The 26,900-nt window shown below is 46.4% G+C and overlaps 2 protein-coding genes across 10 annotated transcripts; one reads left to right on the top strand and one right to left on the bottom strand.

Annotated features, from left to right (window-relative positions):
- Positions 1–1,703: 1,703 nt before the first annotated feature.
- Positions 1,704–7,843, top strand: Acr (acrosin). 5 transcript variants are annotated; one of them, XM_059247519.1, is made up of 5 exons: positions 1,704–1,833; positions 2,721–2,927; positions 3,134–3,417; positions 6,511–6,656; positions 7,223–7,843. In XM_059247519.1, the coding sequence occupies exons 1-5, from the start codon at positions 1,757–1,759 to the stop codon at positions 7,802–7,804; spliced, it is 1,296 nt and encodes a 431-aa protein (XP_059103502.1). In that variant the 5' UTR covers positions 1,704–1,756; the 3' UTR covers positions 7,805–7,843. The 5 variants fall into 5 exon arrangements, with proteins under 5 accessions (XP_059103502.1, XP_059103506.1, XP_059103505.1 ...); XM_059247523.1 differs by having other exon boundaries at positions 7,231–7,431; XM_059247520.1 differs by having other exon boundaries at positions 1,728–1,833; positions 2,661–2,927.
- An 8,114-nt stretch (positions 7,844–15,957) lies between these two features.
- Rabl2b (RAB, member of RAS oncogene family like 2B) lies at positions 15,958–26,152 on the bottom strand. 5 transcript variants are annotated; one of them, XM_059247502.1, is made up of 9 exons: positions 26,038–26,152; positions 24,229–24,382; positions 21,738–21,767; positions 20,392–20,471; positions 19,680–19,759; positions 17,730–17,841; positions 17,354–17,451; positions 17,027–17,110; positions 15,958–16,854 (listed from the first exon to the last, which is right to left on the bottom strand). In XM_059247502.1, the coding sequence occupies exons 2-9, from the start codon at positions 24,333–24,335 to the stop codon at positions 16,774–16,776; spliced, it is 672 nt and encodes a 223-aa protein (XP_059103485.1). In that variant the 5' UTR covers positions 24,336–24,382; positions 26,038–26,152; the 3' UTR covers positions 15,958–16,773. The 5 variants fall into 5 exon arrangements, with proteins under 5 accessions (XP_059103485.1, XP_059103487.1, XP_059103484.1 ...); XM_059247504.1 differs by lacking the exon at positions 26,038–26,152 and adding an exon at positions 25,925–26,025; XM_059247501.1 differs by lacking the exon at positions 26,038–26,152 and adding an exon at positions 25,505–25,570 and having other exon boundaries at positions 17,354–17,448.
- Between the last annotated feature and the right edge of the window lie 748 nt (positions 26,153–26,900).

Raw genomic sequence — 26,900 nt, 5'->3', positions numbered from 1 at the left:
TACTGTTAGGAATCGTAATGTAAATATCTGATATACAGGATATCTGATATGCGATCCTAAAGGGGTTGCGACTCACAGGTTGAGAACCACTGCTCCGGATGCATGCCCAAAGAGATGAGTCCTGATTGTCAGATAAAGACTGGATGCCCTGATACCCTGTGATCTGATACTCTGGTAGGGTACGTAAGACCTTCTTGCACTCAAATAGAAGATATGGAATTTTGTGACTCATAGGCAGTTGGGATAGGATCTTGAGATAGGCAGACATGAAGTTGAGATGAGAACTTTGGACAGAGTAGAGAGGACTTTGAGATATTCTTGGAGAGGAGGGGAAAGCATATGACATTTAGGTAGGAGATGAGACTGGACTCGGGGAGAGGAGACTTCTTGGTAGGGGAAATGAATACTTCTGAAACTTCATTTTGGAGTTGAGAACAGTTAAGGTACACTCTTCCAATATTCAGCTAGAGGATATAAGATCTCTTGATTTTGGTAGAGAACATGTGACAAGGTGCCACTCATGGAAGAAATAAGACCCTGGGCCCTGATGTGGAAGAGTTGTTTTTACATTGGGGAGAGGAAGTCATAGCTTTCTGATGCTCGGGTGAGATATTCAAGACCTTATGGCTAGCTTAGGGAGATGTGACCTCCTAAAAGTTATATAAGAAAGTGTGACATTTAGTTAGAGAAGAGACCTGGAGAAATCAACATCATCCCATAGTCTAAGAACCGAACATACAGGAGGAGATAAAAATGTCTTGGTGAGCTGGGCGGTGGTGGCACACGCCTTTAGTCCCAGCACTTGGGAGGCAGAGGCAGGTGGATATTTGTGAGTTCGAGGCCAGCCTGGGCTACAGAGTGAGTTCCAGGAAAGGCGCAAAGCTACACAGAGAAACCCTGTCTCAACCAAAAAAAAAAAAAAAAAAAAAGTCTTGGTGGGTAGGAGAGGTGGCATCTTGTGACACCCCTTAGAGGAGATGTAACCTTTCTATCCTATGGCAGGCTGGTGGGGACTTACACTCAGAGGAGACAAGGCCTTGTGACATCGTTGCAGGAACGGTGGAACATCATAGTATGTGTTGCTCATGTCGTACTATCTTCTGACAATTAAAAAGAACACTCAATGATAGGCAGATAGCTGTGATGAAAATTCCTGCAGTGCAGGTATAGGCAATGGCCACATGTGGCTGCACTTAGCCTCAAAAGGGGAGAGCTGGAGACCTCCGGGAAACGTTGTGATGCTCAGCAATGGGCAGGAAGGTGGGCTTTGAAGTCACAAGTCAAGAAAATTCAAAATGGCTATTTGAAAGTGTTCTGATGACATATACTTCTCCCATCCCCACCACGTACCAAGGATCTCTCAGTCAGTGGAACCTGACTTCTTTTTAGCTGTGAACACACTGTACTACCTCATTACAGGAGGGCCAAGCTGCTCTTCAGTCCATGATTCTGTAGGGTAGTGGTTTCAGCCCCCAAAGAGCACATCCTGAACATTCATAAAGTGAGACTTCAGGAGACGTGGGATGAATGAAGGTCTTGGGACAGAGCAAGTGGGTTGTACAAGAGTCCCTCACCACCCCAAGGTCAGGAGAGTTTACGCAGGAAGTTGGGATGTCACCTCAGCACGAATCAGTTAATCAAGGAGGCCTGCCTGGTCTAACTGCTGAGGTGGGGGTGGGAGATCATCTTGCTGATTGGCCAGAAGGCTGTGGAGCTTTGTGAGGTCACAGCTTGCAGGCCAGGTTAGGGCAGGAGTATGGTAGAGATGCTGCCAACTGTCGTTGTGCTGGTCTTGGCAATGTCCGCGTTTGCCAGAAATAACTACACGTGTGAGTAAGTGTTGGGGGAATCTTGGTGGGGGTTAGGGCATCTTAGGAATAATAGGTCCCACCTAGACTCCCTTTGTCCAGTGCTGGGATCAGTAGTAAACTGAGCCGTAGCAGGCTCTGGATAGTCTCAGTTCCTGTGACCCACACCCCCAATTCAGACCCTTCCCGCTTCCAGAACCACGGTCCCAGAATCATTAGGTTTCCAGCTGCCCATGGTTTCCCAGAGAAAGAGATCCCTCTTCCCTCTCTCTCTCTTCCCACTGCTTCTCCAGTAACTGGCTTCATTGCCTCTCAAGCAGTGGGTCCTAAACTTTAGGAGCTGCTGTTCTATGGACAACCGAGGTAAATCACCTGTGCATGACTCCAAAGGCATTGTATGCCGTTGCACCGCAGTCTACCTGAGGACTCTCACTCCTACGGGACCACAATGCAAATAGCTCAAAAACTATCGGTAGCCTGTCCCCAGTGATGCAGTTCCCAGAGCTTCCCACTCAGGAGTCCCACTGTGTCTAGAGTGACCCCAATGCTTGTGAGCCACTGTGTCGGCTTGCAGCTACTTTCTCCAGCCCTGGTGCTGTAGCCCTAAGACCTCCTTAATCACGTGATACTTGCTTGAGTCTCCCATCCAAGATTGGTCCTGGAAAACAATTACACCCCTCTGCCTCCATAGCACTTTGAACTACCATTGTGTCCTGGGATCCCTCAATACCTTTAGGGCCTGTATAGATATTTCCTGGAGACTGTGGCCTCCTGCATACCCTCCCTTGATTGCCCTCTTTCTCAGAAGTCCCTCGCCATCTTTCCCAACCCTATGTCCCTGCCTCCCCCCAGGTGAGGTACAAAGACTGGATGCCTCTTCTTGGTTTGAGCAGTGTCCTGGTCTCTCCTCAGTGGCCCCTGTGGGTTACGATTCAGGCAGAATCCACAAGCAGGTATCCGGATTGTTGGCGGGCAGAATGCGCAGCGTGGGGCCTGGCCCTGGATGGTCAGCCTACAGATCTTCATGCCCCATAACAGCCGCAGGTACCACGCCTGTGGAGGCAGCCTACTGAACTCCCACTGGGTGCTTACAGCTGCTCACTGCTTCGATAACAAAAAGTACGTGTGGGACACAAAAGAGGGAGGTCTGCAGAGTACTCTTAATGGAAAGGGACATTCCCCAGGGGCTATGCCCAGGATCTCTGTGGAGCTCTGGGGCCACATGGTCACCAGATTCTGACAGGGCTCTGAGGGGCATTCTCACCACAGGCTTTTGTCTAGCCAGCCTATAAATGAGAACGACTGGCTTACCTTTGTGCCCACAGAAAAGTCTATGACTGGAGACTGGTTTTTGGAGCACAGGAAATTGAATATGGAAGAAACAAGCCAGTGAAAGAGCCTCTGCAGGAGAGATACGTGCAGAAAATTGTCATCCATGAAAAATACAACATTGTGACAGAGGGGAACGACATTGCTCTCTTGAAGATCACTCCTCCAGTTTCCTGTGGGGGCTACATCGGGCCTGGCTGCCTACCTCATTTTAAGGCTGGTCCTCCCAAAATTCCCCAGACCTGCTACGTGACTGGGTGGGGATACATAAAAGACAAGGGTGAGTATAGGTGGGAGCCCCTTGGTGGGCACTAGTGCACATTCTCCTTGCAGTCTTTTCATGGCAGGGGTCATGTATTGATGCGTGGCTGAGCTGTTTCAGTTCTCATGGAATCATGAATAGAGCCTACCATAGGCCCTTTCCTAACCAGAGAATTCAGTGTGAGAGAAGCTGAGTCCGGATGGTCTGAGGGCATGACTGGCAATAGCCTACCTATGGAAAGGCTGAATGGCAGGTACAAGTAGAACCTTGACATACTTTAGAATGTAACAAAGCTGTGTGAGTCTATCAACTGGAGGCCCAGCTGCTAGACTTTGGGCATTGGAAACTTAAATTGAAGCAGTGTTTGCAAAAGACCTCTGGATATGGCTTTGTTGCCATGGTGTTTTCCTCACTATTGCATGGAAGGACTGGCCTCTGGGGTTGAGCATCTCTAACTTCTATGGTCTCAGGGATGTCTTAATTCACCAGCAGCAGCAGGTACCTGGGCATTTTTTCTTCCCTGGATAGTCATAGCACCAAGACTCACCATATCCTTCCAAGTTACTTGCTGTTCGCTATGTAGACTGGGAAGGATGTAGGTGGTGGGTATAATTTTCTTTGGGTCGTTAGTTCAAGGCCCTTAGGATTGTCTAGCAGATTTTTTTTTGCCATTCAAGATGAATATAAGTGCCTTTCTAGCCCTCTGTCCTTATTCAAAGTGTCTGTGTTTTCCCTGGCTCAGACATTTTCATGCACCAATGTTACCTGGCCCACATGGCACAGAGTGAGTAGAGAGATGTCTTCTGTAGTAGACAAGCTGACAGGGGTACAGGAAATGTTCTAGAGTCATTAATGACTCCAGAGTCATAGCCTGACTCCCAGACAACCTCCCCATACCCTTAAAGTCAAGGGCCACTGTTGGTACAGAAGTAACATGTCATATCCTTAAGTCACATCAAGAGGCAGCAGGGTATTGTCAGTGGGACGAGACTAAATGAACTTGTTCCCTGCTCATGGACAGTCCTTTCATCTTCTCATAAGTGGTTGTACAGCTTTTTATTGGCACATTAGGGATGTGGAAATGTGCCTGAAATTAGCTGAGTCATCAGTTTCTTCTTTGATGTTGGAAAGGCTAGGCTGTCTAATTCGAGGCAATTTAGTCATTTGGGGTGTACAACTCAGCCTTTTTTTTTTTTTCCAAATTTGGAATTCCTGCTCCCCTCACTTTACTCTTTTCCTAGAGGTGATCTAATTCTTTAAAGCAGCAATTCTCAACCCATGGATCGTGACCCCACCAATAAACCTCTATCTCTGAAAATATTACATTCTGAAAATATTTACATTACTGTTACATTTATAACAGTAGCAAAATTACAGTTATGACGTAGCAATGAAATAATTGTATGGTTGAGGTCACCACAACACAAGGAACTGTATTAAAGGGTCGCAGCATTAGGAAGGGTGAGAACCACTGCTTTAGAGGTTTACTACCTGTCCTGTTCTTCAGGGAAGGGGGTCTCACCCTAGCTACTTTAGTTTTTACTGGCCTTTGCTGGCATGTGACTGTAGCTATTTGAGCTGGGGATGGGTACCTCATCCCATCTGCTGGTGCCTGTGGTGTCCTAAGCATGAGGACACACATTTCAGCTCTGTCTTGCCTTCCCTCTGATTGTATACACAGTTTGTGTTCTTGTGGTCCTTGAGTAGCTGGTCTCTGGTTCTTAGAATCTTCTTAAATTAGTGAGGGTATCTCTCATTTTTGTCTTGCTAACACATACCTCCTACAAAGGCCTCAGTCTTTAAAAGTCCCCAGGCCCCAAACTCCCATAGCTTGTTTATGTATGCTTGGTTCTGCCTCTGATTTGGGGCTGGGAGAGGTACCTAGATATGGTTCCTTTCCCTGGGTTTCTGAGTTCTGATAGCTCTCATATTTAAATTGTCTGGTATTGAGAACATTCTGTTTCAGAACACCTGGCTTTTCACAGTGAGGTCCATGACTTTTAAGACTATGACCTCAGCTATAGACCTAAAAAGTTATCTTAATGACTAGCGAGTTAGTGTCAATTCCCACCTCAGGAAACAATGCTTGTACAAACCTCTCACTGATGCTTGGATATGAGGAAAAGTGGAAGTTCTATTGAAAACAGAAAATAAAATAAAACATCCCCGACTCCCCACCAAAAAAATCCTTTAAATATCCAAAGCTCAGGAAACATGTATTAATCAGATCCCTACAGCCTGCCTGCCGAATGTTTAGCCCTTCTTGTACGAACTCCATGCATGTACAGACTGCATGCATTTCCTGTCTTACCACTGGCACTTGCATGGTTGTGTTTTGTGTGTGCCTTGCGTCAGGGTGTACCACATCTGTGCTGCACATAACATCCAAACCCACACTGCCATGGGAGGGGGCTATCAGAGGTGCTGCTGGCTGCATGTGATGACGGGGCACAGCTGTGCTGGTTCTGAGGATGTGTCTAAGTCAGTTGCGTGTTGGTTGCATGAGCTGAAGTGTGACTGTGTCTTTCCTAAACCCCATGATAGAGTCTGTGGTAGTGAATGAGGCCCTGACTCAGCTCTCCTCTTCTAAAAATCTCCTCAAGGCAGATCTGAGACACATGGGAGGATCCCGTCTGAAGCTGGGTGGAGGAGTCCTAATGGAGGATTAAAAACAGGGAGGGGTGACTTCTAGACACACAGTGGAGAAAGAAAGGTGTGTCTCAGTCATGGCGTGGAGAGGGGCAATCCTGGCCAAACTCTTGATGTAGGTGGGTGGTGCTCCAGTCCCTCATCCACAGTGGGAACAGTAAGACTTAGTGCTTGGCATATACTAGGTGTGCTTGTTAGAGCTACAACTAACCTCCACAGCCCCTCATCTCTCATTAATATAGACATCATCTATCCTTCCTTTCTTCCTCCAGGCAAAATCCTTTTACTTCTGCCCCCATTTGCCCTTTCACTGTGCATTTCCTCCCCTGAGTGTGAGGTGAGCCTGAGGGATCTTTGTTTAACCACAGCATTCCGTAGGATGGATGGAAGTTCAGGGCGGGAGGAGGCGGGGCTTCCTTCCTATCCTCGGTGAGCACTGACCACTGTGTGGCCTGGCTGCAGCCCCCAGGCCATCACCTATCCTGATGGAGGCACGTGTGGATCTCATTGACCTCGACCTGTGTAACTCAACCCAGTGGTACAATGGGCGTGTCACAACAACTAATGTGTGTGCAGGGTATCCTGAAGGCAAGATTGACACCTGTCAGGTAACTTTCTTCTGGTGCCCAGACCCCTGGGTTCCTCTAGGGATCCTAGCCCCCCGGCCCCCGAGAAAACCTCATTTTAGGTCCCTGATCTCCATCCTCTCCTCCCCTTACCCAAGGGCCCACTTGAGTGACTCCTCCCCTGATACCTTCTTCTTAACATTGACCATCACAACTAAGATGGGGATGATATCTACCATCTGTCCCTACTGAGAACCAGTGATCACACTTTAGCATCTGATCCCAGCTTTAGCACTCAGAATGCATTGCCCAAACCCAGTCCTGGAAGATAATGTTTTCCTCTTCCCCAGAACACAAAGTACCCAAGGCCACAGTGTTCATGAATGCAGAAAGCCACATGCATGTACATGTGAGCTCATCTTATCGAAAGGCATCTCAGGCCTTGCCCTTCACATTCCAATGGATATTGGTAGTTCTAACTTTACCAGTTGCATCTAAGGCAGCAGGAAATTATGTGGCTACAGACATTGTTCTCCCACAGCCCCATGACCCTTCTGGGAAGGGAGAGTGGCTCAGGCTGAAAGTGACCCCTCTGTCCTTCTGGACAGGGGGACAGTGGTGGGCCTCTCATGTGCAGAGACAACGTCAACAGCCCCTTTGTGGTCGTGGGGATCACGAGCTGGGGGGTAGGCTGTGCCCGTGCTAAGCGTCCTGGAGTCTACACAGCCACCTGGGACTACCTGGATTGGATTGCTTCCAAGATCGGCCCTACCGCCCTGCACTTGATTCAACCAGCCACCCCTCACCAGCCTACTACTACTCACCCACCGGTCACTTTCCACTCTTCTTCTTTTCGCCCTCCTTGGTATTACGAGCATATGCCACCTCGGCCACGACCACCTCGGCCTCTGCTACATCGACCATCTTTAGGCCAAGGCCACTCATCACTCAAACCCCTACCTCCACCCCCAACCCCAGCCCATCCTGTATCCTATACTTACGGTACACATGACACGAAATACTACACGACACTTTCTTTTGCCCAGCGTGTACAGCAACTCATAGATATCCTGAAGTTTAGGACTTACCCTATGCATGACTCCTCACGTTACAGTGGATCAATGAACTACCACCGATACACCACTTTTGATCCTTTTTCCAACAAACCCCATGGGCGCCTCCATTCCTGAGAAAAGAGAAATGAAATAAATCATATATTTGTATATAAATATATAAGCCTTCTGGACTTCTTGCCTTCCCCAACTCAACCCAAATCCCCCTCCATCAAATTTATCCCCTCCCTCCTTCACCCTCCAATAAAATGGAATTGATTATACATTCATATTGGTTTTTTTTAACGTTGAATTTGAACACTTGAATAAGGCAAACTAGGGCCATAGGCCAAAGCATGGTCCTTATTCCATACTTATTGATGCTGGCAGGCATTGTATGCCTCTGTTTATGGAATGGGAGGGTGGGATGAAAAACCTCTACCAGCTGAACTGACCAGAAAAGAAGGGACAGGCTCCCACTAGGAGGCCATGTTCTCTTAATGCTACCATGAGACTGGCCCACAGAGATGCTTCTGTGGATGACCAGGCTGCCCAAACAAGTGTCTGCCACCAAATAGTCTTACTTGTGACTGTTCGAATGTCACCTGTTCAGGGTTATTACTGGCCTATAGCTAAATCTATTAGTTCCTGGATTCAAGCACATAAAAACTTATTTGCTAAAGCTTTCCAGGAACAACAGTGGGGGAAGGGGTATCTTATGGATGCACCTGAGTTTGGAATGACTTTCTTACCATCATTAGATATTTAAGAATATCCATGGTAAGGAACAGAAACCAGTTTGAACCTTTTTAATGATACAAAGATATTCAGAACCAACAGGAAAGAGCCAGAAGCATTCTTGAGGATGAGAGAGCCCAGTAAGGCACGGACAAGGTCTGAAGTTTCCTCAGAGCGGCTGCTGGATGCTCAGTCCAGGTGTCAGACTTGCCCCATACTGCCTGAGGCTGGGGCCGGTCTTCAGCCAGATCGCATTTGTTTCCAAAGTCCTGGGAAGGACGTCCTGATGGGCTCTGTTCTGCGGTTTACTCTGGTCAAGAATCAAATCTGGTGTTTGGATGAACTTCTTGGGTTATTAAAGATGGCCGGGCAGAGAGAGGCAACACCCCTTGAAATCAGCATGTGCTCAAGGCTGTACTTTGCTTTTCAGCTGTGTTGTTTGGAATTAGTAGGAGTGTGAGGCCATGCTTTGACCCCTTTGTGTTAGGAATGAGAGTCCAGCTGGACCTCTGCTGGGTGTGCTTGCCTGCTTGATCTGGCACACTGTGTACCCATATGCAGAAGTGAAACTTTTTGCCCCACTGACACACTTTGGATTGTATGATCACCTTCTTGGGACCCCCAGACCTATTTCTAAAAGCCTGGCACCCAATGTGAGAGGCTCTTTCTCTGTGACCAAAGGTCCTGGTAACTGATTGCCATCCTGGGAGGTGCATCCTGCTGCCTTGTTGCAGTGGCTCTGGATATGGATACACTCCCAAGCTCCTGAACTAATGGAAACCCAAATTGGAAAACAAATCAGCATTGTCGAGATAAGGGCCTCAAATGAGCATAGCGTCAACCCGGTAACTTCCGTGCCCAAACCAAGGTAAGAAAATTGGACTATAGAGTACTGTCATGTGGTTGGGGCATTTTTTTTCTTTTTTAGAGAGTGATAATGTGGCTGACATGTCAGTCACAGGCTCTTTAAAGTGGAAAACCAAAGGTCCAGGGGGAGCACAGGAAACCTCCAGTGTGCGCGCGGTTGTTTGTTTGTGTGTGTGTGTGTGTGTGTGTGTGTGTGTGTGTGTGTGTGTGTTTGAGTAACTCCAGGGAGGACTTGGGAAAGGGAGAAATGGTTGTCTGGTGTTCCCCGTTTAGTCCATTAGGGTGAATTTTGAGGTTCTGAGAAGACAGCTTCTGAACCAAGAGACGTAGAACAACAAAATTTGGATGTGTTAATCCTGCTTTGGTGACTGGGACACCCTGGAGGTTGTGTGAGTGTGACTGAAATGTTAAACCCAGTGGGATGCAAGTGTGGACTCCCGATCTGCAGCTCCAGTTTCCTGTGAGGAAAAAAGTGGTTTGCATAGAGTTCAGGTGAGATGAGGGTGTCTACAAAAACTCCAGAAGTTAAACATGACCTCTGATGTTTTTCAAGGTCTTCACTATGGGAAAAGAGAGGCAGTTGAGTCTCTGATCAAGGCATCCCAGTACAAGGTAAGGATGGGAAACCAGGCTCCCTTTCTGGGTAAGCAGAAGGATAAACGATCTGAGACCAATAAGAATAAAATGTCAGGGCTGGAGAGATGGCTTAGCGATTAAGAGCACTGGCTGCTCTTTCAGAGGTCCTGAGTTCAATTCCCAGCAACCACATGGTGGCTCACAACCGTCTGTAATGAAATCTGGTGCCCTCTTCTGGCCTGCAGGTGTATATGCAGACAGAACACTATACATAATAAATAAATCTTAAAAAAAAAAAAAAGAATAAAATGTCGTCTAAAGCACGTCCTCCAGGATTAGAACAAAAGGGGAAAAGAGATAACAGGTTAAGACTGGGTGTCTTAGGGTTTCGACGGCTGTGATAAAACACCATGACCAAAAGCAACTTGGGGAGGAAAGGGTTTATTTCAGCTTACAGCTCTCAGGTTTATACTTCATCATGAGGGAGGGCAGAGCAGGAACTCAAGCAGGGCAGGACTCTGGAAGTGGGAACTGAAGCAGAGTCCCGGAAGGAGTGTTGCTTCTCATGGCTTACTTGGCCTGCTTTCTTACACTACCCAGGACCACCAGTCCAGGGATGGCATCACTCACAGAGATCATAGGTCCTTCCACATCAGTCATTAAGACAATACCATATAGGCTTGCCTAGAGAGCAATCTTATGCAGGCATTTTCTTAAGATTGCCTCTTCTCAGGTATAGGTAGGTTTGTGTCAAGTTGAGAAAAATTACCTAGCACACTAGGTAGGTGAACTTACAGAATATGTTAATGATAAAAGACCAAGAGTGTGGAGGAGATGCTTATGATCTTTGCTGGAGAAAGGAACCTGGGGCCCTTTTTTCTCTGAAACAACAGCAATAAAGTAAACAGAATAGAAAGCACTCCTTGTAAGTGGGGTCCTCTTGATCACCTCTCTTTTCATCTGTGCTGGGAGCTCCAGTTCTGAATGGCCAGCTCCGGTACCAGGTGCTCTTTATCCCTCCATCTCTAAATTAAGAATGAACCTCAAACAGTGACAGGGTACCCAAGTCTTTCCTTCTCAACAAAGGAATCTCTTCAACTGATGTTCTCATTCAGCAATATTCTCCTGGGTGGGAAAAGAAAAGTATTGTCAACATCCCCCTTCCCAGTTCAGAGGTCTTAAATTCATAAAGGGAACTAAGGCTTTTGATAGAACATCCATATGCGATGTCTGGTCAATTGGATCAATACCTTAGGCCCCAACTTTGTACCTGACCTGAGTTAATGTCAGTATTTTTAAAAAAAAATTTATTTATTATATTTCATGTGCATTGGTGTTTTGCTTGCACTGGAGTTACGGACAATTGTAAGCTGCCATGTGGGTGCTGGGAATTGAACCCTGGTCCATCTGGAAGAACAATCAGTGCTCTTAACCCTCTCTCCAGCCCCTAATGTCAGCATTGAGTATTGCCTTCTCTGGTCAACAGAGGGGATGGTAAGAAGGGCTGTCTGCACATACTTACCTGTAGGCAAAACACAAAGACAAGATTCCTGTTCAAGTGGAGGTCACAATCTTTTGGGGGCTGGAGAAATGGCTCAGCAGGTAAAAGCACTTTTGGTCTTGCAGATGACCTGGATTTGGTCCTCAGCACCCACATGGTGTCTCAATACCACCCGTGAATTTCAGTTCCAGGGGCTCTGACATCCTTTTCTGAATCTGAAGGTACCAAGCCCACATGGTACACAGACATACACGCTGGCAAAATACTCATACACATAAATCTAACATCCCCCCTAAAAAAAAAAAACACCACAAAAATTAACATTAAAAAAGGAGTGCTGTGGCTGGGTAGGGTGTGATGAAAAGAGATTAAAAAAAAAAAATCAACAACACACCTGGAATAGTAACAATGAGGTTCATTGAGGCCACATGAGGGATCTTTGAAACTTGGCCATAAGAGGGATTGGACTCCTAGACTACAGATAAATTAATATACAGTAAGGAAAAGAAGGGCCTACAGTGTTTCTAGAAAGGCTAAAAGATCAGATGAAGGAGTATTTGGAGTGACTGGGACATGGGATGGTAAAGCTACACTTAGTAACGAACAGCTGGCCAAACACAGTAAAAAGTTACACAAGATTGAGGTTTGAAAGGACAGAAGATTCTAGAGGCAGATCAATGCTACACATGCAGGGAAATGTAGGGGACAGAAAAGAAAACATGAAGTAATATCGTGCATGACTTTTGCAGAGGATTAAAAGACTCTGCTAAATATCTTTTGTCATCTCAAACTGCAGTTCCAGGGCTAACGTGGAGAGTTTGGGCTCTGAGGGTGCTTTCTTTTCTGCCTTGTTTTCAAGGAGTATGCCCTCACATCCAGATCATTTTGATAATGTGCCCAAGGCTCTTGTTAAAATGTGTGTGTTTTTTTTTTCTTTTTCTAACCACAGGGAGAAAAAAAAAAGACAGAAAAGTCCAAGGGGAGAAAAAGTTTGCTTGAGACTTGCAACAGGAAAAAAGCTTGGTGATTAAAAGTATGTGTATAGGTAATCTTAATTTGCTATAATGTGCCATGTATGTTATTTGGATTTGATTCTTTTTTTTTTAAAGATTTATTTTATTTATTATGTATACAGTATTCTGCCTGCATGTGTCCCTGCAGGCCAGACCTCATTACAGATGATTATGAGCCACCATGTAGTTGCCTGCATGTGTCCCTGCAGGCCAGACCTCATTACAGATGATTATGAGCCACCATGTAGTTGCTGGGAATTGAACTCAGGACCTCAGGAAGAACAGTAGGTGCTCTTAACCACTGAGCCATCTCTCCAGCCTGGATTTGATTCTTATTTAGGGAAAGAAATAGTAAATGTGTACGAGGGAATTATTGAGAAGGATGTAAGTATGAGTTCATATTTTTTTGTAAAAAGTGTTTTAAAAAAAGAGGTACTTTAGATAAGAATCGATTTTATGTAATAAAACAAGATTTTTGTCCTTGGAATAAAAAATAAAAGATGAAGGCTTAGTTACTGTTTTATTGCTATGAAGAGACACCATGACCAAGTCAATCTATAGAAGAAAGACTTTATTGGAGGTTTACAGTTTCAGAGAGTGAGTGTACTGGCTAGTCTTATGTCAACTTGACCCAAGCTAGAGCTATCTGAAAGGAGGGAAACCTCAATTGAGAAAATGCCTCCATAAGATCCAGCAGGTGGGCATTTTCTTAAATAGTTATTGATGGGGGAGAGCCTCGCCCATTGTGGGTGGGGCCATCCCTAGGCTGGTGGCCCTGGGTTCTATAAGAAAGCAGGCTGAGCAAGTCATAAGGAGCAAGCCAGTAAGCAGCACCCTTCTACGGTTTCCACATCAGCTCCTGCCTCCAGGTTCCTGCCCTTCTTGACTTCCTTTCCTTCACTGATGAACAGTGATGTAGAAGCATAAGCCAAATAAACCCTTTCCTCTCCAAGTTCCTTTGGTCATGGTTTCATCATAGCCACTGTGACTAAGACAGTGAGTTCAGGACCGTCATAGTAAGGAGCATGGCAATAGGCAGGCAGGCATGGCGGGCCCGTAACTGAGAGCTTATATCCCTTTTTGTCAAGAGGGAGGCAGACAGAGAGAGGGGTAACTGGGCTTTTGAAATATCAAAACCCGCTTCTGGTGACCCATCTCCTCTAATGAGGCCACACCTAACCCTTTCCAAATAGTTCTGCCAACTACCAAGCTTTCAAATACATGAGCCTGTGGAGGCCATTCTCATTCAAAGCACAGAGAGTACAAAACCATTGAAGTTTAAAGCCAAGTCATGGAAGGTCTGAATAAATTATATAAGGTCTGTGGAGAATGGGACTTCAGGGTGATATATATTTGATGATAATAGTTGTGGTAAAATTTGCAATTTTTTTTTGTTTAAGTTTTGAGACAAGGGCTCACTGTATAGCCATGGCTATTCTGGAACTCACTATATGAACCAGCCTGGCCTTGATCATTCACAGTGATCTGCTTGTGTCTGACTCTTGAGTACTAGGATTAAAGGTGTGTGCCTCCACACCTGGCTCCATGGTATTCTCAATAGATAAAAACTGAAAATATTTATCAGTGAATGAACAATTAAATTGTCGAATATATACATTTTGGAACATGATTCAGCCATAAAAGAAACAAAGTACATGATGCATAGATGAATCTCTCTCTCTCTCTCTCTCTCTCTCTCTCTCTCTCTCTCTCTCTCTCTCTCTCTCTCTCTCTCTCTCTCTCTGTATCTGAGACATGGTCTCTCTCTATAGTCCTGGGACTCACTATGTAGTGAGTCCTCTGCCTCCCAAGTGCTGGGATTAAAGGCATAAAGGCATACCACTACACTCTGCTCTGGATGAATCCTGAAAGTGGAAGAAGTTAGATACAAAATGTCACATAGTGTATGTTTTTACTTATATGAAATATTCAGAATTAACAAATCCACAGAGACAGAACACAGGTTTGTCATTGGTAAGGATTTCACTTTGGAGTGATGGAACCACACAGAATTGGGAGGTATACCACATTGTGATTATGAAATGCACTGAATGGTTAGTCATGTGAATTTCATCTCAGACATTATGTCCCTATTTAGTCTTTTTAATTTGGTCCCTTAAAAACCAGCTAAATCATAAAGCATGACAATGGACTCCCTAAAACTTACCAAGATGTAGTCTAATGACAGCTGGGGTGCAGTAGTTGGTACCTTATGAGCCTCCTGACCCCAACTCCAGTGCTACTGGATAAAGGCACTTTCCCCTTTCCCAGAGAAGTGTCTGAGCTAAAGCAGGAGCCACTTTGCCCTGGAGGATACAAGCTGTCTCCTGGGCCTCATGCATTTGCTGACAGTCCTCTGGTCTTCAGGCAGGACCAAATCTGGGACAGTTTGTCCTTCAGAGTTGGGATTGGGGATGGTAGTAAAGTTGGCCTCCAGCCAAGATCAAACCCTCAGTCCTCCCCTCCCTCGTCGGAGAAAACAGCTCCAATAGGCCATCTAAAAACTGCCTCTCAGGCTCTGCTTCCAGGAAACCTGATACAAAACAGCTATGTGAAATCAATACTGGTACATTTTTTTAGTACGTGAAGTCTATCTCAACAAAGCTATTTACATAAAAAGAAATAGTTACTGGATTAGAATGGAGTTCAGTGGTAGAGCACTTAGCTAGCTCATGAGGTCCTGCGTTCAATGCCCAAAATAGCAACACACACATGTGCAACACACACATACACACCTACCCACCCACCCAGCTTATTAATCATTTACAGTAATTATTTTTTTTTCTTTTTAGGAAGAGTTTTACTCTATAGCTCTGGATAGCCTGGAATTCATTATGTAGACCAAGCTGGACTTGAACTCAGAGATCCACCTGCTTCTGCCTCCTGAATGCTGGGATTAAAGGCATGTTCCACCATGCTCAGCAACAAATTTTTATTTTTGTTCTAGAAATCTTAGCTCACCTGAGTAATACATTCCTGAAAATCTCTGATCAGAAGTCGAAGTTGAACACGTATCATTTTACTTAAAGGGGAAACACACTTGTGGCTGAGATCTCAAATCAATATTTACTTAACACACAAACAATAAATTCCACTGAAATGTCTCCTGTAGTCAATCAAGACTTGGGCTACAGCATGGCAGCAGATCAAGGCAGTCTTCCTTTACCAGTATGGTTGATGTTTTTCTTTGTATATTTCAGACCACAAAGTACACAAAGATACTTAGTGTGGTGGTTTGAATGAGAATGACTCCCATTAGTTCATGTGTGAATGCTTGGTCCCCAGTTGGTGGAACTGTTAGGAAGGATTAGCAGGTGTGGCCTTGGAGGAGGTGTGGCCTTGGAGGAGGTGTGTCACTAGGGATGGGCCTCTGAGGCTTCAAAAGACCACTCACCATTTCCATTGGTTCTTTCAGCCTTGTGCTTGTGGGTCAAATGTAAACTCTCTGCTACTGCCCCAGCTCCATGCCTTCCGCCTGCTGCCGTGCTCCCCAGCATGATGGCCCTGGACTCACCCTCATTAAACGCTTTCTTCTCTTAAGTTGCCTTGATCATGGTGTTTTGTCACAGCAACAGAAAAGTAACTAAGACACTTAATGTTTATGAAATTTAATCTTTATTGTACAAAAGGAAACAATACAAACAAAATAATAAAGACAATGGAAATGATGCTGAAGACAATCATAAGTGCAGGCTAGCAAGCTGCAGGACGCAGGGCAGCTCTTCCCATGCCATTTCCTGCCACCCACAGAAGATGCTAGACAGGTGGAGGAACACTTTCTACCCTGAGATGGAGGCTTCAAAAGAAGCTGTTGTTCACGTGGTGGGCAACAGTAATGTGCGGATATGACCAGATATGGCTAGACTTGGTGTGTTTTCACGTGACTGCAACAGAGTCCTGTTCCTGTGCTCTCAACCCGACCTAGAACAGCTCCTGAAACAGCACTAAAAAAATCTGGAATCAACAGTCGTCTGTCCAAAATATTGTTGAAAAAGTTGGTTGGGAGACTCAGAGGGCAAAGGGACAGAGGTCACAGATTCTGCAGGACACAGCGTAGTTAGGGGTCAGCAGTCCTGTCAGCAGCAAGGAGAATCCCTGAGGTCAGTTTGGGATGAAAGACAACAAACATTACATGTCTAGTAAGAAAACATGAGCATGTTCACTGATTCTACACTGCCAGGCTGCTGGTGCGGTGAGGAGATTCGAAAGACATGGATCCCTCATCCTGCTGTAGGAAGTTGGTGGGATATTATGCCTGTCTAGTGTGTTTGTGTTGACCTCATCATGGACCACAGAACAGTGGGTTTGCAGGAAGTTGAGCAGGGGTAGCCTGGAGAGGTTCTCCAGAGATGTTGGGCATTCCAAATGGCTCCCTGATACCCCTACTCAGCCACGTGTGGGTGTCCTCTTGATTAAGGAGGAGACGGGCTCTTGACCATGCCACTGTGCTCTTGGTCTGGTGTATCCTCCTCTTTCTGCTCCAACTTGAAGTTCTGTGAACAAGGTCATAGGTGAGAGCTGATCCCGCATTTGTCCAATTACAGTTCTAAGGCATTGATTGAGTGGTGGCAAAGGCAGGCAAGACTCGTCTGCTGGATTATGCGTTTACATCTCTGAAGAAATCATCTACTTTTTCTATCGTACCTGAAACCGGGCCTGACTTACCTCAAGCTCCTGTAAAACCTCATCCATGAAGTCCTGGGAACTTTCCTTGTAAGCCACAGCTAATCGAATCGCATCATTGAAGAGCTGAAGGTGAGGCAGAAATGACAGAAGTAGAGCAGTGGGCAGGGTCTTGGACCACCTTATAATCTTCACTGTGCTTCCTCCTCACCCTGATCCCACAGTCAGTGGACTCTGGCTCACCAAATGTGGTCCTCTCTGCTGCATCCAGCCACCCACTGTCCTTGTTTTCCTCCTTTCCCTTCCCTCCTCCCTGGAACTCCAGGACCCATAAGCCACTTCGGCAGACCGCCTCTCGTTTGCCATTACCTTCACAACATTGGTACCATCGGCAGCTGAGACGAAGTACAGGGGCAGGGAAAACTTCTTAGCGAAACTGAAGTTCTTTTGAGTCATCTGTATGTCTGCTGCAGAAAGAAGCAGGGCATTGGCCCGTCCACCCAGGGAAAGGGGAGAGTTTGGAAGGAGGGTCAGTGGAGGCTCTGTGCTAGGAAGTAGGGAAGGGGCAGTCAGTTGACAGAGATCTGTGTCTTGGGAGGGCAGGTTTTGCTGCTGGCATCCCCACTGGGAAGGGAGTATCTTGGGAATGAAAAATGACTGAAGGCTACCCATCCTTGGAAAGAAGGAAATGTGTGAGGTTGGGTCCCCAGGAATTACTGTCACCCAGGTGCAGGGGTGGCCCCACCATCAATTTTATTGGCCACCAGGATGCATGGGATCTCCGGCCTGAACTCCCGAAGTTCTGCATACCAGGTACCCAGGTTCTTATAGGTGATTTTCCTCTGGACATCAAATACCTACAGAGGGTAGAAGACAGTTTAGATGTGTCAAAGTACTTTATCAGTTCCAGACAACATGCACCCAAATAGGTGTATGTAAACTCAGACCGGCACCAGAAGAGGGCCATAGAGAAACCAATGGGCACACACCACAGGTGAAGTCAGTCCCAGACAGAAAAGAGGTAAGCTCAAATACCAAATGCCAGAGCAGGACTGAAACTAAAATGGCTGATGCCCACCCCCCCCAACTCGGTGTGTGTGTGTGTGTGTGTGTGTGTGTGTGTGTGTGTGTGTGTGTGCGTGTGATTTCTGGGGTTACATTGCTCCATTTGCCTTATTTCACCATCTTTTATATTTAGTACCCTTGGTTATTAGAATTAAGAATTTTTAGGTTCTCAAGGGCTTTTGTGCTTAAGGGACTGTGGAAGAACAGGTGATGAGTCCCTTCTGTGACCCCCTCACTGTCCTCATCCACTAGCTGACAAGCTCCTCCAGGTGGCCTTTATGTGCATACCACTATCAGTCTGTGTACCACAGGTAGTCAAGAGTCCTGTGCATGCAGACAGGAAAGAACAACTCTAAACCATCAGAGGAGGCTGATGGAGACACTGGCATCTAAGAAGAGACTGATCACAAGCAACATTTTCATTGAATGGGTATAAACTACAGAAGGAGGAACAGTTGGGGGATGGTGAGAAGAATGGACCAGCCTCTCTGTATCCCCCTGTGCTACTCCTTATGGATGAGATGGTACCCATTCACAATGAGAGCAGTGGTATGTGTATTGTAGGAGGTAGGGCTAGACGGGTTAGGTGGTGTCAAATGCTATAAAATGCCAGGGCAAACTTAATGTTTTGTAGGCAGACTTACAGCAGTGGTGTCAACTTATCCGGCCCGTGTGTTCTTATCAGAGATGCAGCACCTGCTTCCTTCCTTTGTGATTAGAGCCAGAGTGACTTATAGAGCTGTCACCAACCCATACTGCTCCTACCTGGTTCTCTTTTGGTACCCAACCTTGACTTCTAGCTGCCATTCCACACCAGCTCTTACTGACAAAGTGTTCTCACTTGGTGACAATCCCTAGGGTTCATAATTCAGACAACTAGACTATGGGACTGGGGTTCAGCTCCTTAGAACACACATTAAGTATGCACAAAGTCCGGGTTTATTCCCTAGTACCAAACCCAATCCAAGCCAAACTGAATCAAACCTTAAATAGTCTATTGACTCATGCCACAGATGCTTAGCATGGTATTCATGAGAATGTTTTCTCTGTGGATTAAAAGAAAAACACATTTCTTCAAAGCACATAAGAGCGGTGGCCTAGAAAATGAGCTCGGGAGCTGGGAAGCAGGAACTCCCAGGAAACAGAGTTTCCATCTCACTTGAGCTCTGTGCATACCGACTTTTGGGGACTTTTGTGCCGTCTATTACCTGAAGCCATCCATTATTGGGGAACCCATGGTAACTATCCTAGATAGTACAGTGAGAGCCTGGGCTGGTCTGAGAGGGAAAGGTCTTTCGGAAGCAGTGGGTAATGGCTGAAGGTAGTCTTGAAGTTTCACTGTGGGTGTGCTCCATCAGTAACCAGCTACGCCTTTGTCTCAGCCGTGTTTTCCTTGGACACTACAATGGCTACAGGAGCCCAGCTTCTTTGCCTTTCTTTTATCTGCCCCCATCTGAGGACAGTTCCTCTGGCATATTCTTTTTTAGAAGCGCCTGGGTGGCTTTGAACCCTCTCCTATATATCTATATTTGGTAGTGGGGCTCAGGACTGATGAGCCCCTTGTCTCCTTACCCCTTGGGCCCAAACTGTCTAGCACTATTTTTTTTTAACCACCCCGCTGGTTTCATACCATGATGCAGGCGTGAGCCTTGTGGTAGTAGGAGGCATGCATACTCTGGAACCGCTCCTGGCCTGCCGTATCCCAGAAGTCTGCAACATGAACACAGTTCTGTCTGTCCAATGGGGTTGGGGAGTTGGAGGGCAGAGAGACCCCCACGTGCCCCAAGCATTTCCATGCGGGTCTCTATGCAGAAACATGCATGTATTGTGAGGTGTGTATGCAGTGTTACGTGTAGGAAGACCCAGACCCAGAAGGAAGGAAGGACAGAGCAGACGAGAGTCCCAGAAGGGAGAACGTAGGTGCCCTTTGTCCCCCCACTGAAGATATGGGGCCCCAAGACGGAAATTTCCACAGATGGTGGACAGTCGGGATATGTGGCCTAGTGACCCCATGGGAAGGTCATGTCCTACATTTGAGAAGTGGTCAGGCCACAGATATATTTCTTGATACTGGCTGAATGATAATCCCGGCAATGGGGAAGTCTACTCCCTGTCAAAGGCATCTGTGCTCCTTTTCCCTCTGGCAGAACAGTCTTCCAGTGTCTGCTTTTCTACATCCTGGCCTGCACACTAGTCCTGGCCTGGGTGTTAGGAGACTGTACGTCCTGTGTGCCTCCATAAATGCTCTGACTTCCCATTTTTCTTCTTCACTCTCCCATGAGCCTCCTTTCCTACCACCCTCACCCCCCACTCAGCGTGGCCTGGGGGCCCATGCTGCTCACCCACAAGGATGGTCTTGCCGTCTACTGTGGCCGTGTGTTTATACAGAGTCAGAGCATATGTGGACAGTTGCTGTGGCTGACTGGATGCAGGTTAAGGAGCAAAGGTGAATAAAAAGAGGTAAGGGAATGGGGAAGGGGGCGTTTGTGTGAGAGAATGGGCCCCCTCCTTACTTAGCTTTTCTTAATCTTTTGAGACAGGTCTCACTCTGTAGTCCTGGCTAGCCTGGAACTCACTATGTAGACCAGGCTGGCCTCAAACTCACAGAGATCCACCTGCCTCTGCCTCTTGAATGCTGGGATTAAAGGCGTGTGCCACCATGCCTGGTGCTCTTTTTGTTGAGACAATTTTTCCAATATAGCTCAGGGTGGCCTCAAATTTGTGGCTATCCCCCTGACTCTCTCCTCCCTATAAAGAAGTTAGATTTCAAGTTGAATGAATCCTACGACAGACAGATCCAGCTTCAGTGGCACAAGGTCTAAGACAGGGCCTGGAGAATGTCCTGGATACCTAAGTGTGAGGTAACATGGAGCAGGATTTTACAGAAAAGTTGTCTTAAGTGGTGTCATGATGCTAGAAGATGTAACTGTGGATACTTTGAGTCTTTCATGGACAGAGTTCCGATAGGCTAGAGCATCATGGTTGTCCCACAGTAAAAACCACCCACAGGCCAGGCAGCTGACAAAGTATTTACAAACTGAAGTTACTTGTGTGTGGAAACACTGACAGAATACCTAGGGAACAGCATCTCCCGAAGCTGAAATATGTTAGACAGTTTAATGAGCAAAGCTGAAGCAAGACAAGTGGTCCTTGGTATAGACTGAGTGACTGAGGTCTGAGTCTGCGGGGGGCTCTGGGGACTAAGGTCAGTTCTTGCACGCAGCCCTCAGGGGTCCACTTAGGGAACTTTAAGAAGTCTCAGTTACAGCTCCTTACTCCAAATCTGTACAACGGGACAGTGCACAGGATGAGGGAAAAGCTGACACCCCACATTTTTAAAGATTATTCCTACCAAAGACTTGTTAGGCTCTCATTAAAGAGGTGAAATGATTTTCCCACAGCCAGAACTACTAAGAAGGAGGTAAGATTTGCATCCAGGCTTTTGATACAGACTAAGTACTGTCTGCTATTCTTCCTGCCTCCCTGGTAGAAACCCCAATATAAGTAAGCTCTGGACGCAACAGCCTGGATTATATGATGCAGTTTGGGTCAGCAGTGAGGAACTGGTGTGAAGCAAGCCCACGGGTCTCTCCTGGGCTGCTGCTCTAAAGGGGTGGACTGGAGGTTATGATGCACGAGAGTGGGAAAAGCCACAGGAACGAAGGACATTTCAAGTCTTTAAGGATACAATCCATCCATGAGAAACCTCTCCATGAGTCTGTAAGGGAAATGTGCGAGGTCACAGGTCACGTAGCATCTCTATCTTCTTGTCCCTACTTTATCACCCTTGGGCTGACAACTTCGAAGCTACCTGAGACTTTCTAGGTCTTGTGAACTTTCAGCCACAGTTTCTAGTCAAGCCTGCACCATGGGAATCACCATTACCAAGCCCACACAACCAAATGCTGGTGTCACTCTAGGGGTCAATTTGCATGAGGCTCTCTGATCTATTATTTCCATCTCATATACTGTTATACATAGAATTATCCCTGTCTATGCAGGGGAAACTGAGGCCAAGAAGACTATTCTTCAATCAATAGTTATTTTCAAGACTCTGTCATTCCTTAAGGCTTTGCTCAGATGTCACCTGAGCAGGAAGGCGACTGTAATAGATAACAAATTCCACCCAGCTTGTACTCTTCCATCCCTCTCTGTCCTGCACAGAACCCCAACAGAAACACTAGTGGATGTCCTTCAATGCCTCTATCAACCAGAACAGAGTATGCAGCACAGCAGTGTGTGAATATTTAGTCTACTGCTAGCTTCCAATGTCCCGGCAGGGCGCTGGTGCCCAGCCTGTATCTGAACACTTGACGGTGAGCACAGCTAACATGCTTCACACTTCACTTAGTATACAATTTGGAGCCACAGGATAGCCTTGAAACCTTTTCTTGCTCTCACAGCCACTGACTCCCAGTCAGACCATACAGTAAATCTAAACAAAGAACAAAACAACAAACCTCCCACCTCCTGGAAAGATATTAAAATCATACACATATATGATTTACATAACAGTGTATATACATTTTAAATAAAAACAAACAGACAGATTTTAACACTCTTATGATTGTTAATTTCAAAGGTCAACATGATGTAGTCTAGAAACACCTGGGAGAAGGGCCTTGGGGCCTAGAAATACTGAAAACTGGCAGAGAATTCTTGAGTCCCATTGAAACGGAAATGAGGTTTTCTCCCCTACCAGCTTCCTCTAGACAGATTCTACCATGGTCTCTCTAACATTCTGCTTGAGGTCTGAAAGGGGCTGGGAACTACTTGTCTTCAAAATGTCCTAAGAGTTGGGGATTTAGCTCAGTGGTAGAGCACTTGCCTAGCAAGCACAAGGCCCTGGGTTCGATCCTCAGCTCAAAAAAAAAAAAAAAAAAAAAAAAAAAAGTCCTAGAGGCCAGAACTGTGTTAGCCTTCTGATGGTCTGTTAACAACTTAGTTTGTTTTTAAACTGCATTAAGTTAGGCTAAAGCTGACCGAGGAGGTGCTCCTTGGGCTTCTCTCCAGTTCACATTTCTCCAAAGGTCTATCAGTTATTAAGTCAACAATCTGGTCTCCCCTTGCCTGCCACGTTGGTTTCCTGTGGCAGTTCTTTTTTTTTTTTTTTTTTGGGGAGGGGGGTTGAGACAGGGTTTCTCTGTGTAGCTTTGCACCTTTCCTTGAACTCACTTTGTAGCCCAGGCTGGCCTTGAACTCACAGAGATCCGCTTGTCTCTGCCTTCCAAGTGCTGGGATTAAAAGTGTGCGCCACCACCGCCCAGCCCCTGTAGCAGTTCTAAATTCAAGTGTGGACAAAGGGCTGATATTTACTGAGTAATCTTCCATATCTTTACCTTAATTGTATGGGATGTTGTTGAGGTTAAAGCAATTGTAAAATATGACAGAAGAGCTTTAATGTAAGGTGGAGAAATGAATATGGATCCATGAAGCTGGCCTAAAACTAGCAAGGCCTCTAGGAACTCCTCACAGCTGAGTCTGAAGTACAATGTGAGGTGATCTGGGAACTGGTAGGGTGGAAGACTAAATCAGACATTTATGGAGAAACAATTCTATCCTCATTCCTTGAAGGCAGAAATGGGCATGCACCCTCACCTACTCACCCCAAATGGGTGAGAGGTAGGATGCCTGATGGAGATAAGCCAAAAGGACTGTAGAACCTCTCTTCAGCTCTCCAGGCGGAGAGTTTTACACCTGCACAGGCAGGCACTGAAGGAAGAATAATCCAGTCTTCAATATCATCACAGCCAACCATCGTTGCTATCTGTGTTTTCAACTCAGGGAGTCCCTCCAAGAAAGCATCTTTACCACCTTTATTCTACTGGTCACGTTCCTCTCTCCATTCCCACTGTCCCACTCCAGCCATCCCTCAACCCTCACACATGTAGTAACATTCCCACCTCCGCACTCTGTACTGTTCCAGCCATTCCCAGGGTGACCCACTCTACCACTTCCATCAGGACTCAGAAAACTCCCTGATTTCTGTCCCTTCCACTCTCTCCCATTTCCTCATAAATACGGTTAAAGACATAAGGCTGTTCTTCGGCCACACACACTTGGGCTCCAGTCGAGGCTCCCCCTCACCAGCTCATAGAAACCACACTCTTCATCTCTGGAGGACTTTTCTAATCAATCCACTCTGGGATTGTTTTCTCTTCCCTAATCTCCCAACATACTTGGACTTGCCCACTGCGCTGTCTCCCAGACAGATGATCTTCACGTTGTCATGAGCATCATATTTTTCTTGGTCCAGCTCACAATGCTTGCTTCTGTCCCCTGCCATTAGCTCCTGGCCGTAAACAAGAGCCAGCCTTGGAGTCTTGTCACTGTCTGGAAAAGTCAACAAGAGGCCACCATTAGAGATGAGATCTCCCTTCAACTAAATCTATTCCCTTCAACTAAATCTACTTTCTTTTTTTTCCTGAACAGCCGATGGCGCACGCCCATGGACACCCACCCTGACAACCTGGCCACCATCTGCTGAGTCTTAGGGCTGGAGCTTTGCCTCTAGATTCTCCCGTCATTTCCCGTTGCAGGTGTGCTCGGGCCACACCTCCCCTCCTACCTTCCATATTAGATATACCAGTTCCACATACAAGTTTTCTTACTTGTAAAATGCAAAGCAACAAACAACAGCAAACAGTGCCTAAGTCACATGGTAAGGCTGATATCCGGTAAAATTGAGGTGACACTAACCACACAATCTATGGTGCCTGGCCCACACTCTCGAACCACCTTCCCTTCCCACCTTGCTGACATCAGTAGCTGCCTCACACTCCCGTCACCTTGGTATTCCTCAAAACTTTTTTTGCAGGTGTTATTTTTAACCTCCAGGACGGTGGTTCTCAACCTTCCTAAGGCTGTGACCCTTTAATACAGTTCCTCATGATGTGGTGACCCCCAACTGTAACATTATTTTCATGGCTACTTCATAACTATAATTATTGCGACTGTTATGAATTGTAATGCAAATACCTCTGTTTTCCGATGTTCTGAGGAGACCCCTATGAACAAGTCGTTTGACCTCCGCAGGGGTCATGACCCCCAGGTTGAGAAATGCTGCTCTAGTAGTTTCAACCGTTTCTTAAATGTAGATGATACAAACCACACCTACACCAAGATTTTGTCCTTCACTGCCTGAACTCTGATCTTTAACTGCTCATGAGGTTTGTAAATAGGAGACTAGGGCATATAGGAATGTTACATGTTAAACATAAACAGTACTTTAGTTCTGTGCAAACTCACACTCCTCATATTTCCATAAGTACAAGACAGCACTACCACTCAACGTCAACACTGGTGTGCGACATCATCTCTAGCCTGGTCCACTCGCCTCACACCCAAATAAGACTCGGCAAACAAAACTGCTAGGAATGCACAACAATCCAGATTCTTCGCTAACTGGGCGCACAGCAATTACACCAAGGCACAGCGGCAGGAATTCGCGCTCACTGATCATTAACTCGAGCAGACACCGAAGCGGGCTCAACTGGCTGCAGTGAGGGCTAGGACACAGGCGTGGGCACTAGCCTGGCATAAAAAACAACAACAACAGGGTCCCGCGTTGGCACGACTGATTGTATTTCCTTCCACACAGCCACGGCCTCAGCTCACGCAGGAGCATCGCGAGGACTCTGCCCCCTTCTACCTCCATCCTGCAAAGGGAGTGGTCCGTTCGAAACCAAACCTCATCTATCGATTCGCGAAGGAACCCCTCAGTGACTGTCACTGTCCTCACGGTCTAGGGGGGAAAACTCTCTTTCGTGTGACAAACGTTTTTAGGCGCCCGCCAGGCCTAACCACCATCTCCCCTAAGGGACTCGAGAACTGCGGTCGGGCCTCGGCCCGGTCCCCGCCTTCCCTCCGCCCCACCTCTCAGGCGGGTTCTCCAGGCCCTCTGTCCTCGCTTCGGCTTCGGGGGACCCGGGACACCGCCGATGCGCTCGCCCACCACAGCCCCTGGACCACAAAGGCAGCTGGCTTACCCGCTAACAGGCGACCGCACTCCGGTAGCGGCTTGGCCGCGTCTCTGCCGCTGCTATGCGACCGCACCAGGACCCCGAGCTGGGCTGTCCGGCAATGGCCCGAAGGACCCCATTGGGGCGCGGGCTGGCTAGCGCAGTGCCTGGCTGCCTGGCGCCTTCCAAGGATGCACATCTGGTCCACGGGCCTGGAGCACCACAGAGTGGGTGCACTGGACGACTGGCCAGGGTTGGGAGTGGGAACCGCAGGTTAGAGAGGCATCTGACCAGCAACAGGTTGCTGCAGGTTGTGATACCCTTGATAGCAAGTTTCTCAACTTTCGTCATCTGTGGTCTGTCACTGTATTCTATTTATGCGGTCATATGAATGTGTGGGTTGTGGGGAAAAATTTGGTAACTGTATAAAGTCTCTGAACGTGCAGTTGAATGAAAAAAAGAAATAAAAAGGAAGGAGATGACTGCTCCTAAGTATGGTGGGGAAAGTTTATTGTTGATAAAAGGGAGAGCATAGCCAGAGGTAGGAGTGGACATGATCCTGGGTTGGTGCATGTGGTGAGGGGAGGGAGGTTTTGGGTTGACTTGAGTTTCATTTAAAAAAAAAAAAAAAAAAAAAAGACTAAATTTTGGCTTGGGATTAGGACAAACATACTTCTGCCATTTTGTGCTATAGCAACATTCTCAGCATTGATCATGATATCTAAACTGTGAAATCAACTATGAAAAATGGAATATCCAAAGTTCAGCCAAGACTTAATATCTTATTAAATAAAACTAAAATTAAACAAGCACATCCAGATTTTGTTTTAATGTTAATAAATTTTAATGTTAAAATTTATGTGTGTATCAGAGAATTGTTGTAAAATAAA

The sequence above is a fragment of the Peromyscus eremicus genome, chromosome 20 (assembly GCF_949786415.1).
Source record: "Peromyscus eremicus chromosome 20, PerEre_H2_v1, whole genome shotgun sequence".
Taxonomy (NCBI): domain Eukaryota; kingdom Metazoa; phylum Chordata; class Mammalia; order Rodentia; family Cricetidae; genus Peromyscus; species Peromyscus eremicus.
This window is presented reverse-complemented; position numbering and strand designations above follow the sequence as displayed.

What these genes read in the sequence shown, in the direction of transcription:
- Rabl2b (XM_059247500.1), bottom strand. An exon ending in AGCGCAGTGGGCAAGTCCAA is followed by an intron (nt 21,768 to 24,228) that starts GTATGTTGGGAG and finishes TTTCCCTTACAG; the next exon opens with ACTCATGGAGAGGTTTCTCA. An exon ending in ATGGTACCAATGTTGTGAAG is followed by an intron (nt 17,111 to 17,353) that starts GTAATGGCAAAC and finishes CCTCACCTTCAG; the next exon opens with CTCTTCAATGATGCGATTCG.
- Acr (XM_059247519.1), top strand. Translation starts at nt 1,757, where the DNA reads ATGGTAGAGATGCTGCCAACTGTCGTTGTGCTGGTCTTGGCAATGTCC. An exon ending in AGAAATAACTACACGTGTGA is followed by an intron (nt 1,834 to 2,720) that starts GTAAGTGTTGGG and finishes GTCTCTCCTCAG; the next exon opens with TGGCCCCTGTGGGTTACGAT. An exon ending in CACTGCTTCGATAACAAAAA is followed by an intron (nt 2,928 to 3,133) that starts GTACGTGTGGGA and finishes TTGTGCCCACAG; the next exon opens with AAAAGTCTATGACTGGAGAC.